General features: G+C 46.8%; 2 protein-coding genes across 6 annotated transcripts; one reads left to right on the top strand and one right to left on the bottom strand.

Annotated features, from left to right (window-relative positions):
- Positions 1-976: 976 nt before the first annotated feature.
- zfand5a (zinc finger, AN1-type domain 5a) lies at positions 977-8,041 on the top strand. The gene is made up of 6 exons (XM_083673360.1): positions 977-1,130; positions 4,227-4,388; positions 4,829-4,934; positions 5,129-5,214; positions 5,573-5,692; positions 6,072-8,041. Exons 2-6 carry the CDS (start codon positions 4,229-4,231, stop codon positions 6,218-6,220), a joined length of 621 nt encoding a protein of 206 aa, XP_083529486.1. The 5' UTR covers positions 977-1,130; positions 4,227-4,228; the 3' UTR covers positions 6,221-8,041.
- Positions 8,042-10,879: 2,838 nt separating this feature from the next.
- LOC310806742 (uncharacterized protein) lies at positions 10,880-15,109 on the bottom strand. 5 transcript variants are annotated; one of them, XM_083672948.1, is made up of 6 exons: positions 14,969-15,109; positions 14,607-14,704; positions 14,101-14,431; positions 13,527-13,693; positions 11,870-13,071; positions 10,880-11,545 (listed from the first exon to the last, which is right to left on the bottom strand). In XM_083672948.1, exons 3-6 carry the CDS (start codon positions 14,345-14,347, stop codon positions 11,155-11,157), a joined length of 2,007 nt encoding a protein of 668 aa, XP_083529074.1. In that variant the 5' UTR covers positions 14,348-14,431; positions 14,607-14,704; positions 14,969-15,109; the 3' UTR covers positions 10,880-11,154. The 5 variants fall into 5 exon arrangements, with proteins under 5 accessions (XP_083529074.1, XP_083529073.1, XP_083529075.1 ...); XM_083672947.1 differs by having other exon boundaries at positions 14,607-14,710; positions 14,969-14,994; XM_083672949.1 differs by lacking the exon at positions 14,607-14,704 and having other exon boundaries at positions 14,969-15,014.
- Between the last annotated feature and the right edge of the window lie 973 nt (positions 15,110-16,082).

Raw genomic sequence — 16,082 nt, 5'->3', positions numbered from 1 at the left:
GGCCGAAATTCGCGAGATGTTTTAAGTAAACAATGCTCATTTGCACATCATTTGCTTTCCCTGTGAGGGGGCCTGTACTGCCCGGCATGGTGCTGGCACAGTATGAACCCTGGTATGGTCAAATAAAAGTGAGTAACAGCACCTTGTTCATTGTACTTCAGGTGCTGTCTTTGTACTGTAAGGTATCTCAACTTCCTTGGCAATTATCTCCCTCCTAGGGGATGTTTACGATCACAACAGCAGCGCGGCAAGACCAGTTTCTCAAGAAAAGACGTCAAAGTTCAAAGTTCTTTATTGTCACATAATCTGAGAGCAGAGCAGTGAGATGCTTGGATTACACGGGCCCCAATATTGTTACACACAATGTACGTATCCAATAAACTTAACCTAAATTCTCAAATAAAATGTAGGTCAAGTAGCAGTGTCAATAGGTCTGGTAGTAGTCATCAGTGCCAACAACACACGTCATACATAGATCGCGTGCCTTTCAGGTATCACTCTCAATTTGTTTTGTTTCTCCGGAACATAACATCATGACAGGCAGGGAGTGGGGAGATGATGAGATGTGACTCGAAGCAGTCCGTGTATTACGCCATATCAGAGATTTACCCACCTCTTTCTCCATGGAGAAAGAATAAGGTCTGTGGTGTCCTTACAGTAATGTGATGTTATTCCACCCAGCTTTGTGTGAACGACTCATTTCGACATATATTACTCAATACAGACCGTGGTAAGTGTCGATATACCCACGGACTGTGGGTGGATAACGAATGAATGTGTAATTGCATGTAGACCTCCCCTATGCTTTATGCTTTATAGTGCTGGCCCAACCCCTTCGGTACAGTCATTTGTGGGACACGCGCTCCAGGGCATCTCGAGCAGCCAATCACTACACGTTCTTTTCTCCGTGACATCATCCGCCACTCCTCTTACTAAAGAAGGAAACAAACACTGATCAAGTGCAACTGGCGAGAAAGAGAGAGAGAGAGGGGGAGACCGACGAGAAGACAAAATTACATACGGAGCACAGAGCGGAAAGGATATTTTTGCCTCCAGACCTCGGAGCATTATCAATAAACGACTGCGCAACTAGATCATACATCTTGTGTGAATCCGATCATATTGTACAGGTAAGAATTTACTTTGAAATAGTGTGTTGTTGGGGTGTATGGTTGAAGACAAAAAGGGATGGAAGACCGAACATTGGATCTACGCTGTCAAACAACGTAAGGTTGTGGAAATTCGTAAGGAAACATTTTTTCCGACAGTCAATTCAGTCTATTGATGTTTGTTGTATACAGTGAATCAAAGGTCCGATTTCTGCTTGGTGGGGTTAATGGTAAACAAGATCTGGATCGCTAAAGTTGTCACCACCTCCTCGCTGAAAATATCACAAGCCTTCGAACGTGACCAGTCTGGGCGAGGAAAAACAAGGGAGGGAGCCAGCTAGTGGTTGCTATCTACTGTTTTCAGGCTGGGGGAAGGGAAGCTGTCTGGAATAGGTTTAAAACTCTCCGAGTTGCAACCTTGCATTAGCCTACAGTTAAAACTCCCAATCAAATATTGTTCGAAGCAATGGTCAGAGAAGTATCGATGTTCTCGATACATTATAAGCTGGCTATTTTTGATTGCTACGTGCTTCTGCCCTGGAACACATTTAATTGTATGAAATGTATCAACGTCGCATAAATAGGCCGACAGTATTCTGTCTGGTTACAAATGTAGCTAAAAGTTGCTTATTGGCCTAACTTGCTATGCCTATGATCAAAGTCAGACAATGCTTTCATTGATTGGGGGCGTCTAAACAGGAAGAGATTGCAGACAAAGAAAGCACAAAAGAACAAGGGCCAAAGATACAGTATTGTTTATCTGTTGTCGATACTGTTACACATGTTGTGAAACGACATTGATACATTTCTGGCTGTGTTCTTACTTTGTATCAGCAAATGGTTGAGTATGTTTGCTCGCAACAATGTTGCAGGTCAATCAATCCCAGTCCTATCTAGCTGCACATTTCGGCTAGCGTGACTCAGTGCTTTTGGGTCAGGAAATGTTAGCTAGCTAGTTACAGGTTAGCACATTCACAATATGTTCTTTGTCAGCCAGCTATAGCTAAACAACAGTGATGTTGATTGTTCGCCTGCTGCCGTCCATATCGCTCTAATTGGCTAAGAATATTTTCAGGAGCTCGTGTAATGTGGTAGTTTGCGATGGTCCACCGGAGCCTATCCCTCTAAGTTAACTGATCTTTTGTCTTATCAGCTCATAACATCTAGTTGGAAGTTGAGGTGGTTTTGATCCAAAGTTTGGCTCAGGTCGAGCCTCGTGAATAAGCAGATTGTGCCAGCCATTCATTGTGGAGGAAATCCCCAGGGCTATGGTTAACTAACTGTAAGCAAATGTGCTTGGATACGGTTTGAGTTGATCAGTTGAAACACATTTCCTGGAAATTCGAAGTGGACTGAATTGTCGCAACCTCAGAAAACATAGAAGGCTACTTTTCTCTGGGTTTTTTTTTGTCTCAGGACAGACGCACGTGGAGCTATTTTGATTGACAGGTGGCCCCACTGGCATCTGTTCGAGTGATAGAGAGCAGCAGCAGCAGGCAACCCATTGTTTGTCACTATTTGGTACAGGCATATTCAATCATTTGTCTGACTGTTAAGCACAGAGGACTGGGTTTAAAATAAAAGTTATTCTGTCTCTCTGGGAGAAGTTAGAGCGAGAACATCCGCTTATTGCATGCAGGCAGGCCCTTGTGGTAAAAATAGGAAGTCAAGCATCGTGTTTCTCTCCTAGTACTACAGCAATCGAAACTCCACGCATACCTACTTAACCTGTACCTCTCTCAACTCTCTCTGCATTCGATATGCGACGGGTATTTGCAGTTAGTCAGCAGGCAGACACGTGATGTTTTCCAAGGAAACCCTTTTGTTGACGCGTCAGTGTCGAGCGGATGGTGGAGGGTAGGCCTATCCGAGAGGGCAAAGGGCTGTCAGACATAACAGCCTGCCAGGGGACTTGTTTGTCCTTCGCGCGGTGTGTGTACACAGAACGTTCTGAGCAGAGTCAGACCGAGTACCCCCCTTTGCTCTGGAACATTCAGACACTTGGTTTTTACTGGTGTGTTTTGGCCGTGACTGGAATACGGAGTGGGCTGGGCCGACGTGAAAGCAGCTGCGTTTCTTTTTTTTCCTAGAACAGGAGGACGTGAGGTGTCGGGTGAAATTTGACGCTGTTGCCACCTAGCGTAGTTAGTGGTTATGTTTGTGTTTGTTGTGTTATTTGTTGTTATGGAATACGCCATGGACACTCGATAAATATTAGCTCATCTCCCCATCCTATTTCCCAGTTCATCACTGTGTTTATTTGTATTAGCTATTGTCTCATAGGCATGTGTCCTGCTCTTTCCTTGGCTACAATATTGTGTTGCAGGATATGGCATTTGCCTTTGTGACTTTGTTTTGTGTAACCCACGTCCACTGGCTTTCTTCCCTGACTGTGTGTGTGGGAAAAATGACTCTTGTGAAGTTCAAATTACTAGTGTGGCAATTGGGAGGCGGAACGTTCTTTGAAACTAGGCCTACTTATTCAGTGAGCAGCACTGGGAGTAGACTTGTGGGTTTGTTCTCTCCTATTTGGCCCTGTTCTGTCACTGACAGGCAGGCAGGCAGTGAATGAATACCCACAGAGAAATGTGCTTAATCAGGACTAGCTGGAGGTGGACCAAGGCAGATGACATGGGGTTGTATTCATTTATGGTAATGATACATAATGACATGGCACACACACACACACATGTCATAAGGCGTTGTGATGGTGATGTGTCATTCAGTTTCTGCCAAGGTGGAAAAAGGAACAAGTCTCAATTGTTCTCCAGCTGAGGTCAAACAGTGAAGCTCTCATTCATTAGTGGCCCGGCTGACAAGTAGGCCAGGCCAGAACAATCCTAGCAAGAACCTCTCTCTACTTTCTTGTTCAGCTAGTGAATTTCAACACACTGTTTAAACTGCTATATAAGTTGAGCTCCATTTAAGATCTCTTTGTCAGTCTCTGTTATTCCTGGTATGTCGTTGGCTAAGATATCAAACCTGTGATCATTTTTTTTGCACTTTTTTTTTTAAACGCACCTTTAGCACCACAGATGCACCTGCACAAATGTACACACACACACACACACACACACACACACTAACCAGTCTCCTTGCTCCCTTTGTCTGTCACAGCGATGGCCCAGGAGACAAACCCGAGCTCGGCGCCCATGCTTTGTGCCACTGGCTGTGGTTTCTATGGTAACCCCAGGACCAATGGCATGTGCTCTGTCTGCTATAAGGACCACCTGACACGCCAGCAGAGCAGTGACCGCATGAGCCCCCTTAGCCCCATGGGTAAGCCCCACCCCCCCTTTCCGTGACGACCACATGATACAAATCTACACTCACCCCCCCACCCCTCTGTTTTTCCATAAGGCATAATGAGAGACAGCTGGTTCATAACAATGTGCAGGGGGGGGTTTGGGGGATTTTGTTCCCCCAAAGACTTTGAGGTCAAACATTTTTGCTGTTTTCTCCCAGACACTTATGTTAAGGTTTGGCTTTTTATTCGAAACAAGAACCACAACCTCAACACTACGTCACATTGAAAAGGGGTGCTTTTGAAGCCTGCAAATGCATTATTCCGGTCATATAAATCAAATTAAACAAATGTAATCTTGTGTTCTAACATGAAGTAAAAATATAACTTTATAGATCCGTTTGACAGCGGAAACATGGCGCCTAATTATGGTCGGTCAGTGTCTCATCTGGTGTTCTGCCTTGTTGTACCACAGCATCAGCCAGTGGTCCCACCTCAGCAGGGGTCTCAGCCATCCAGAGACTAGAGGCCAGTCTAGCCAAGGTAGACACCTCCTCAGGCTCTACTACAGACATGTCTAGGTGAGTACACTGTGTGTGTGTGTGTGTGTGTGTGTGTGTGTGTTAATTGATGTGATGTCATACAGTAGCAAGAGTTGTTGTCACTCGCTCTCTTATACCTCTTACTCATCCCCCCCCCTCTTCCCCCCCCCCCCCCCCTCTCTCTCCCCCCCCCCTCTCTCTCTCCCCCCCCCCCCCTCTCTCTCTTCCTGTAGAACTATTCAAGGCTCTCTTCCAGTGACTCAACAAATGACAGAGATGAGCATCTCGAGAGAGGATAAACCAGATCCCCAAGAGCCCGGTAAGTCACACACGCACGCACGCATGCACGCACACACACACCCACATACGCATGCATGCATGCATACACACACAGACACACGCTCACTTCTGAAGGCAAACATCACTCTGTGCGACCCACTTTAGCTCTGGGTTTATTTTTGATGCACCCTGGCATACCTCAGACCCAACTGTTGGTTTACTTACAGCCTTGAAGACACAGAGGCAGCCTAAAAATAAGCCTGTTTAAAAATAACCCTCGCACCTCAGGGCATTCACTGCCTGCTGAGGCTGCTTCAGACAAGAACACTGTCTTCTACAAACGGAAAAGTATTTATTAACTGTTTTTCTTTTTTCTCCATCCTGTCTGTCTCCTGCAGTAGTCACCCAGCCCACCGCCTCGAGTACTGGAGCTGGGAGCAGTGACGAGGGGAAGGGGGACACCCCCAAACCCAAGAAGGCCAGGTGCTTCATGTGTCGTAAAAGGGTGGGCCTTACAGGTGAGCACTGTCATATTTCATTTAACCTTTATTTTTGTATCCAGGTTAGTCTCATTGAGGGAGGAGAAAGAAAAAAAAATAGCAGCATGTTACAGAGAAATTTGAAATTGAAACAAACCAAACTGCATATACATTACGTTACACATTCAAAACACACAATGATACAAGCATCATACACAGTCATGACCGAGCAGGATATGGGGCTTCTCCTGTGGAACATAACTAGAATTGGACTTGCAGCTCTTCACAATGTACTGAATATGATGCCATACAGAGAAATTAATTGTTTTTGCTGAATTGAGATTTGTTTTGTTTTGGTGATTTGCTCATGTGGTGGTTCACCTCTAACCCGTGACCTTTGAACTGTGCTCCCTACCAGGGTTCGACTGTCGCTGTGGGAACCTGTTCTGCGGGATCCACCGGTACTCTGACAAGCACAACTGTCCCTACGACTACAAAGCAGAGGCAGCTGCCAAGATCCGCAAGGAGAACCCTGTTGTGGTCGCCGACAAAATCCAGAGAATATAGGGTGCTCACCTCTAACAAAGACTGTGTGCGACCTTTGACATGAACGCTGGCACGAGTGGCTAAAAGGATAACGGACTCATTTTGAAATTCACAACCTTGAGGAGAGAAAAAGAAAGAAAAGATCCTGTCTGAGGATGCATGAATCATCACCTTTTTTCTTTTTCTGCTTTTTTGATTAATCCTTTAGTTTGTTTTCCCTCCTCTCTCCGGTGGTGTGTCTTTGCCGCTATTCTGTGGTTTTTAATTTTGAAAAAAAAAAGAACATGTGTTGTCTTTTGAAGAGCAGTTACCGGGGGTAACTGTCCAGGAGAAATTGCACCGCTTTCACCTGAGCTGGTGGCCATTTTGTGCCAAACTGGAGGAGGCCATTTTGCCAGAGTATTGTGCACATCCATACATCCATTCATACATACATACATACATACATGCATACATACATACATACATACATACATACATATAGCCAGCCTGTCAAGAGAAGTTCAGGTCTCCATTCCTACCATCTGTTCCGTTAGTGTTGAGTCAGTGGAGAAGAGTATGACTGTGTGTCAGAAGAGTACGTCTGCTGTCCCAACGTTGCACATGGGCTTTGTTTCAGACTAGTCTGTCTACACTCTCCTACCTAGCTTGCCTACCTCACAGCAGCAGGAAGTGTGTGTTTCTCCTCGTCACATCCTCCACGTGAAGCTTCTGTCGTCATCTTCTTTCACCACCCCTCTAGAACCTACCGTCAGAGGGTGTCCGGTCTGGGACTTTACCTTGATATCACATTTTTTGTAGGTATTCTCTTGCCAGCATTTCTGGTCTGATAGTGGTCATTCATCATGTGACGACTATCGGCCTTTTCCGTTTTGTTTTTTAAGAGACATGCAAGCGGCGATAAAACACTTGTTTCACTAACTCCAACATATGGGACACGGAATAGAAATAGTTGAGCCGAGGAGGTCCTAAAATCTGATCCGAGGTCATAATCTCCAACCCTGACCTGAAGTAGAGGGCTGGAGAGACTGATCCTGGACTCCTCGTCTGTTTTAGTCTGGATACATGGGGGTATGAATGGGATCATTTGCATGGATCTACAGTAGTATGAAACACCTGAGTGAATGGTAGGATTTGGCGTCACTGGACTAGTGTTTGTTTGGCCATTTATTTTATCCACTGAGAGACAATTTGTTTGTTTTCTGTTGTAGTTTTTTTTATTTTTATTAATATAGTACTGATATTAGCATATGTATTCAGTGCCGTTGTGGAGTTAGGGTATGTGAGCCATGCTATGTATTATTAATTTTGTGTGTATTGAGAGAGCGATTGCATGAGTGTGTGAGCACATGTTTGTCAGAGATTTGTGTGTGTGTGTGTGTGTGTGTGTGCCCCCTCAACCCTTCGTCTGTGAAGCAATCCGGGTTAAACAGCACATGTTTACAAAGCTACAGGAGCATGCCAGAGCTAGGTTTTGAAAAAAATGATAGATACCAGAGTAACTTCTCTTTTCAGCTCGATAACTGCTATGGGTCTGTGTGTCTGAAATAGAGCATTGTAGAGAAGTAAGTGTGTGTGTGCGTGTGTGTGTAACATTGAGACGTGTGTGACCTGTATAGATTATTTTTTTCTCCTATAGGGATGTGAGGTTTTTCTTTTTAAGAGAACTGTATGTATCCGTTTGAGTTTTTTCCTTTATGATTCTTAGTTATATGCAAATTTGTACAAAAAAGAAACAACAGCAACAACAAACTGTGTTGATATTTATGTATTACATATAATCTTGCTACCCAGCATTACAGCAGAATTGTATCATGTAAATAAATACTATGTACAGAGACATTACAAAGCCTGGTTGTATTGTATTACTTATTACATATTCAGGGTCTGTTGAATTGGGATGAGATTTCCCAATTTGTCCCCCTGTGTTCTTCCAATGTGATTCTCACCCATTTAATAATCTGGACTATCAATCTCTCTCTGTCTACATCCTTGATCGCAGCCACAGCCATGCTTTATGACCAGAAGTGGTGGGGATAGACCGGATTAGCGTGGTGGATTGTAGCTGGGGTTGGGGTCAGGGCATGTATGGAAGTATACAGGCCCTGCTCAAATACTTGAATACTAAAATGTTGTCCTCCCTTCCTTGATCTAAAATCATTGGATTGGTCAAAGCAAGCTTTTCACTGCATTGCTGTTACCAATCAATTAATGTTAGATCAGTAATTTATTTTGAGGAAGGAAGGGGGGTGGGGGGTTTCAAATAGGGCCACATGTAGTCCTTGGATCTAGGATTGACACTGTGGCTGAGGGCTTATGCTCTTCTCTATCCAAGGTAACGGGGGAGCTGTCTGCCAAAGTTGTTAGGAGCACTTTGTGTTTCCGGACACGGTGTGTTTTCTCACACACACCTGTCACAAGCGTTTGGGGAGTGTGGAGGCAGATGGCTTTACACTGGCAGCTGCTCAGACAGCTGAGGTAGAGAGAGAGAGAGAGACTCCTTCCTTTCTTCCCTCCCCGTCGTTCAATATCACCCCTATAACCTAACCCCTGGTGAGGAGAGAGAGTGAGATTGACTACTCTGGCCCTGCACCTCAATATCACCCTCTCTCCCTTCTGCTCCAACCACCTCTCTGAGCGAGGACAGCTGAGGTAGGGAGAGTGTCAGAAGGAGAGACACCTATGACTTGACCCCCCCCCCCCCGTTCGTTCAATCTCACCCTCTCCTCTGTACCCTAACCTCCTCCTCCCTCAGAGAACGGAGAGGAGAGGAGAGGAGTGGGGGCAGCTGATGAGAGTCATGGATACAGAGGAGAATCAACATGCTCACATTGATCCTGGAACAGCTGGAGAGGTCCCCTACCCCTCTCTGGGGGTAGGGCAGATATACACACTCATAGAAAGCGTCTGTCTGTGTCACACTCCATTAGTGAGTCAGTGAGTGTGTTTGAGTGTTCATGCGTCTGAAAAGCTGAGCTCAGTGGTATGACATCACAGTGAGTGATAGTGACAGATGTTGCGACCAGATGAATCCACCTCAGTCAGCTGAGCGGGGGAGGGAGGGGAGGGGAGGGGTGGGGGGCGAGTGGGGACAGTTAGATGAGGCGATAGAGGGGTTTTAGGGGGCATAGGGAATGTATGTAAGTACTATGAAACAGCACTTGATGGGTAAATGCAATATGGTACTCCACTTTGAACTCCTGATTAGGTTCGGGTGAACTTCCGCCATATCCAATCCTCTTAAATCTCCAGCTGTGCAGGGGGTGGGGGGTGGGGGGGTGATAATGGGTAGGAAGCTAGAAATAGAAGTGAGGGAATTGGTATTGGTAAATAACAAGAGAGGGAAGGATGGTGTGAGAGCAGGAAGAATGGGGAGGTATAGAAACATGAAGAAGAGAAGACAACAGAAGCTGGAAGGTCTGGGAGCAGGAGAGAGAGAGTGATGGCTGGTGGAGGTAGAAATCCAGGGACAGGCTCATTGTAATGAATGAATTTCTACCTCCGCCAGCCTCTTCTGATGAATAGATAAGAAGTGACTGTTCTAATGTTTCTCTCACAGACTACAGATGAGGAAAATAGTCCTCATTCCATTCCATGCATCACAATGAACCCCTCCTCTGATTTCTACCTCCACCAGCCTCCACTGACACACAGGTAGTAGAGGGCTGTAGGAGAAAGTTGGAGTGTGTCCCGAAGTAGAGGAAGAGTTCACAGCAAAGGGAGGGGCTGCTGGGGGTGGAGATTAGGGAGGGGGTGACCTAAGGTAGCGTCACTAAGCTCCCAGAGAGCATAACCAGATTAGACCAGTCTGAGCTCAGGCCCGACAATGAGATCTCAAACACAGAACACATTCTCTAGCCACAACATTCAAACACACACTTCGGCATGATCACATTCTGTTCTTCATTCCTGTCCTTTTCAACCTGTTCTGTCCCTCTCTTCCGCAACGTCACTGACCGATCAACAGCAAAAGGAGGGGGGTGGGGGGGGGGACGTTGGCCTTGCCCTCAGGGTTAACAGGATGTGTCAACAGCTATCTAGGAAGCTCCCCTTGAATCACCAAGATTACAGAACTGGAGCAACACAGCATATTTGATTCAGAAAGAGAGGGGGGTGGGGGGGAGAGGAAGGGAGGGATAGAGAGAGAGAGAGAGACAGGGGGAGAGAGAGGGGGGAGAGCGAGAGAAGGAGAGAGAGACAGGGTGAGAGAGGGAGAGAGAGGGAGAGAAAGAGAGAGAGAGAGAGAGAGAGAGAGAGAGGAATATACAGTATGCGGGTGGATGAAAGTAAGTGAGTGAGTGAGTGAGTGAATGAATGGAAGAGTGCTTCAATAAAAACAGCTTAATGAAAACAACAGTCCATTTGAGAACACATTGAGAAAAGCAGCTTACTCATAATGCCAGTCTGGCATGAGAATGACTAAAGGTTAATCATTGGTCAAAATGACTCCTATTGAGTGAATGAGACAAAGGAGAATGCTATTCATCTTGACCTAGTTTCACCCTACTGCCTCAATCAGTGAAACTCCTATTGGGGAACAAGAACCTGGGGGCATATCAGGCGCTCCACAGCTTCTTGGTATCATGGCAACCCTGGGAGTGAGTGAAAACAATAAGGTGACTTAAGTTGAAGGGGAACAAATACAACTGAATATATTGAAACGTTTTTTAATAAGTGCAGTCTCGTAATTGCATAGTTTTATTATACAGTGCTTTGAAGGGGAAAAAAACAAGAACTGTATATGTTTACAGTTTTTTGTTGAGAGCAGTGTCATCATTTCATCGCTTGCATCAAATACAGTAGGCGTGTAAAAAATGGTATTGTTTTCATAATGCTATGATGACAAAGATGTTCTTGTTATAAAATATATGAGGTGTTAGTTCATGCAAATATAGAGTGAGTGAGAGAGAGCTCCCCCTCCTGGTCAGTCTGGTCTCTGATTGAAACAAACTGCATCATGTCCAGGTGATAGTGAGACAATGTCGCCTCCTGGTGGCCGTCTTCTGTAACTGCCCCAGGTTGTCCAGACTCACCGCCCAGCAGCCAGTCAAGTCCAGGCTGCTCAGACGGCTACTGGCACTCACCAGCCCCGCCGCCGTTACCATGGAAACATCACTGCGTGCCAGGCTGATGTTGCGTAACCATTGTAGAGGGGGGGAGGAACAGCCAGGGTCACCAGGGGCAGGCTGCTTCAGAACCTTCCAGAACACAGGGTCCAGGGGACAGGGCACGGCCACCAGAGAGACTCTCTCCAGCAGGGGAGAACCAGACAGCAGGCACCACAGCGCCTCCTTTAGAGACCCCCAGGACATGACAGGCTTCTTCTGCTGCTGGTTATAGGAGAAACTGAGGAGAGAGACAGATAATAAACTGAAAATCATACATTGAGGAAGTTCAACTGCTCAAATGAGGGAAGTAGCTTGAATTGAGATGGTGATTCAGACAGTTGGTCTGATCCACCACCAAGAAAGTAACTGCAGAACATCACTAGGGATTCCCCACTGTCATGTGACTGATTGAGTCATGGCTCTGTGCCAGCAGTTATGACTACTCTGCTGAGAGCTCAGTGAGTCAGAGCTATATTGGTCTCTTTCCATAATGTGTATTACAATGCACAAGTCGTGGCTTGCAAGACGATGGCCATGTCTGGAGCAATGACTCCTGACTTACCTCAATGAGAGAGAGCCCAGTTGAGGTAGACAAGGTAGATACCTGGAGTTGTCCTGCTCCTCCTCCTCTTCCTCTTCCTCTTCCTCCTGTGGTGTTGAGGGGGGGTCAGCCTGGATGAGGAGGCTCCTCAGTCTGGGGCAGGCATGGAGGAGCTCCATCATAGGGGTGTGTGGGCTGGTTGTTACCCCCTCCAGAGTGAGTGAGAGCAGGGATGCGCCCACCACACTCAGGGCTGGCAGTAGATCATCCAGGGGCCCCGGGTACCGCACGGAGAGGCTCCTGAGCTGGCTCCCCCACCGGCCCAGACCTGCAGCCAGACGGGACCCCCCACCCCAGCCCAGTCCCCCTACCTCCACTTCTTCCTCCTCACAGTCCAGAGTGATGGAGCGCAGGTCAGGACATAGCTGACCAACAGCCTCCAGACTCCTGCAGGTTAGACCCTGCACCTCCCTAAGACACAGAGTGAAGCACTCTTCTCCTGCTCCTGTCCTCCCTCCCTCTTCTCCTTTCTCTACACTGTCCTTCTCTATTTTCTTCCCTCTCTCGGTCTCCCCATCTGCCCCTTTCCTTGTCTCTTCTTCTGTACCCTCATCCTCACTCTCGCTCTCATCTTTCCTCCACAAGATCCTTTCTTCCTCCTCCTCCTCCTCTCCCTCTACGGCTGCCCCTGCTTTCCCCCTCTCTCTCTCCCTCTCCCCGGCCACTCCGGCCGTGCCCTCCTGCTGCATCCTCTCTCTCCACACCTCCCTCAAGCTGGACACCCCCGCTCTAGCAGTGAGCTCCTCCGTCCCTCCGAATTCCCTGCGCCGTATGAGTCTGCAACCCTCCCCCAGGCCCTCTAAGGCCGCCCTCTCCAGCCTGGGCAGCGAGAGCAGGAGGAAGGCTGCAGCGGCCGCCGCGTCCCCTTCCTCCTCCCCGAACCCCACGTCCAGAGCCAGCAGGCTGCTGAGGGGGGGCGGAGGGGTGGAGGGGGAGGGGGATCCCCCCAGGGCGAGCAGGTCTGCGGGGGACAAGTTGTGGCAGCGGGACACGTCGAGGTGGCGCAGCGCGCGGCAGTGGTGGGCAACCACCCGCAGGACCCGTCTGTCACAGAGGGTGGCAGCCAGGGAGAGGGAGCGCAGGCTGGGAAGACAGCCCAGGAGGTCACACTGAACCTGGGGAGAAACCTGCTGGGCTCCGGACAGGTCCAGAGAATACAGAGCCTGTGTGAGTGAGTGAGAGAGAGAGTAGAGAAACGCAGAGGAGAGGTTCGGAGAGCAGAAGGGTAAACATGGAGAGGTAGGGGTGTGGGAGGGAAGAGGAGGAGGGCATAATGTGGATGAGTGAGAGATACAGCTGTGTTGGAGGATCTGTGACACAGTGGAGGCTGGTAGTGGTAGAAATTGGAGGACGGCTCATTGTAATGCATGGCATGGAATACGTTTGAAACTATTCCATGCCTTACAATAAGCCTGTCCCCGATTTCTACCTCCACAAGCCTCCCCTGTGTCACACATGCCCTCATACACAGAATTGTGTACTGAAGGTGTCTACTAAATCTACTCTTCTAAAAATCTCTATTCTATTATGTATAATAGAGTCCAAAGTAATGCATTGTTTTTTATTGTTGCGAGGGGACAACAAAACACAGTGTAAGTAAGCCCTGGTCCGGCCTGACCTGGCAGCGAGCCCCGATGAGGGTGCAGATGATGGGGGTGACCAGGGCATAGCAGCCCCCCAGAGACAGGCCTCTGAGCTGGGGCACCAACAGGAGGTGCAGCGCCGCACGGGACAACTCACGTCTGGAGGAGAGGACAGCCAGGAGGTCCTCCACCAGCTCCCCGGCTGGGGGAGAGAGGGGAAAAGGGAAATACAGAGAGATTGAGAATGTGTTTATTACAAATGCACATGTGCACACACAGTTGCACAATTCCAAAACAGTAAATCATGTGCACTCATGTGATTAAACATACTTTCTGAGTGCACATACAGTGCACTCAGAAAGTATTCAGACCCCTTCACTTTTTCCTCATTTTGTTATGTTACAGCCTTATTCTAAAATGGATTTAAAAAATAAAAAAACTCATCAATTGGCTATTGTGTGTAGATTGATGAGGGAAAAAAAATATTTAATCCATTTTAGAATAAGGCTGTAACATAACATGATGTGGAAAAAGTGAAGAGGTCTGAGTACTTTCCGAAAGCACTGTATAGCCAACACAGACACGAGCACCCCTGTGACTGTGACTCACGCAGCTGGTTGAAGGGGCCCATGATGTGTCTGAAGCAGTACTGGTCCATGTAGTTGTCATGGTAGTCTTTGACCCACACCTCCTTCATGTTCTCCGCCAAGTTCCACAAACACAGCTGGCTGAGTGGTGGAGGGCGCCCATCTTCCTCCCATCCTCCTCTTCCTCTTCCTGTTCTCGCCTTCCTCTTCCTGACACCTTGTTTCTCAGCCTTACTAGGGCTGGGCTCAGCGGCTCGGAACAATGGCATGACTGAATGAGTGCTGATATCAATGCTCAAGGAGGTTTAGAGGTAGGCTTGATGGGTCACCATGTTTTAGGTGGTACAGTTGTGCTGATGGAGAAGGGAGAGTAACCACACTTTAATACAACCGTGATAAACAGTCCCTATGTTGCAGCTCGCTCTCGTCCTCGTTCTCTCGCTCGCTCGCTCTCTCTCTCTCACACACACACACACACACGCGCGCGCGCGCACACAAGGTGTCAGAGTTCGACGCTGATAGACTTACGAATTCGAAGGACAATCAATTTGAGCAGAGTAAGGTGTAGAGCAAGGAGAACACGTAGGCTTCAGTAATACCGCAGCACCTCCCGTTTCGTGCCGCGTCTGAAACTACCGGTATTATCAACTACATGGCACTTATACAAAGTTGAAGCAACCTTTGGTCAGGGATTCTACGTGCTTCAAGAGGGACACACCTATATGACGTTATTAGACGTTATTATCGCCAATGAACATTTTTAAAGCGTGTGAAATGTGTGCCATTCAATGCAAAAAAACTAAACTCTCACATATAAGTGATTCAAATTTATTTGAAGCCGTTATGAAAGCGTGTGAGTAAATGAAGCAGAACAACAGTTTTGATCCTACCCAGCTGTTGCTTCCTGTTAGGAGCTGTAGTCAACCACGGATGTGTTCAGAATCATCGGTACGGCTATGTTCAAGATCCTCAAGCGGTTGCAAACGGTTACAAATGAGATGAGCCTACATACTCCTTATAAGCACTACGTCGTCCAACCTCAGAAACTGATTTTCCATACAACACACACACACACACACACACACACACACACACACACACACACACACACACACACACACACACACACACACACACACACACACACACTATGTTTGTTTATTTGGATCCCCTTAAGCAGTTACAATTGCAACAGACTCTTCCTGAGGTCCACACAAAGTCAACAGTATACACATGCCTACACAATTATTGATTGGGGGATGGGTTTTCTATTGTTGTTTTTATTTGTTTGCTACACCTGCCTCCTATATATTTCAAAGCTCTTCATCAACAGTGCTAGTAGACGGCAAGCCTCAGAATTGATGGTGAACATGCAAAGGCAACTGTCAAAAGGACACCTCTCTCCTGTCATCTCTTCTCTTTCAGCTGTCACACACAGGTGGTCTACCATAGACTTAGAGTGGTCTTCACAGGGTGTGTGTGTGTGTGTGTGTGTGTGTGTGTGTGTGTGTGTGTGTGTGTGTGTGTGTGTGAGAGAGAGAGAGAGAGAGAGAGAGACATAATTCTTTGCCAGTGCATTCCCCTGCCCATACCCTAACCCTAACCACATGAGTGTAGGCCCCAGAGTCTATTGTTCAGGTTGGTAAAATTACAACTTTAAAAAACACACAGGGACACATTTTGCCATAAAATCATACATAATATTTTAATATATAACATATTTTGGAATACATACAGTACATAATTGTTATATTTTATAGGATAGGATATGGTACAATGTTCAGAACCGCAGCTGGAAGCAGCATTGAGACAGAATAACATTAGATTAGAATAAGGTTAAATAAAATAGATTTAGTCATTTTCGATTTAGTATTAAAGCTACATTTAAAGGTTGGACATAGTGTATGCTACTTTAAAATAGAAAAACCAAAGAGCTTGACAAATACAAACATACATTCAGCAGCACACACATGATCTATCATTCCTATACTGTCCTCATAGGAA

This window comes from Argentina silus (genome assembly GCF_951799395.1).
Source record: "Argentina silus genome assembly, chromosome: 7".
Lineage (NCBI taxonomy): Eukaryota > Metazoa > Chordata > Actinopteri > Argentiniformes > Argentinidae > Argentina > Argentina silus.
The sequence above is the reverse complement of the archived record's forward strand: the minus strand, read 5'-3'. Positions and strand labels throughout refer to the sequence as shown.

Coding starts and splice junctions, on each gene's coding strand:
- zfand5a (XM_083673360.1), top strand. CDS start 4,229: ATGGCCCAGGAGACAAACCCGAGCTCGGCGCCCATGCTTTGTGCCACT. Junction 4,389..4,828: donor GAGCCCCCTTAGCCCCATGG/GTAAGCCCCACC, acceptor GTTGTACCACAG/CATCAGCCAGTGGTCCCACC. Junction 4,935..5,128: donor TCTACTACAGACATGTCTAG/GTGAGTACACTG, acceptor CTCTTCCTGTAG/AACTATTCAAGGCTCTCTTC.
- LOC310806742 (XM_083672948.1), bottom strand. CDS start 14,347: ATGCCATTGTTCCGAGCCGCTGAGCCCAGCCCTAGTAAGGCTGAGAAA. Junction 13,694..14,100: donor GGGCCCCTTCAACCAGCTGC/GTGAGTCACAGT, acceptor TCTCTCCCCCAG/CCGGGGAGCTGGTGGAGGAC. Junction 11,546..11,869: donor CTGGGCTCTCTCTCATTGAG/GTAAGTCAGGAG, acceptor CTCTCTCCTCAG/TTTCTCCTATAACCAGCAGC.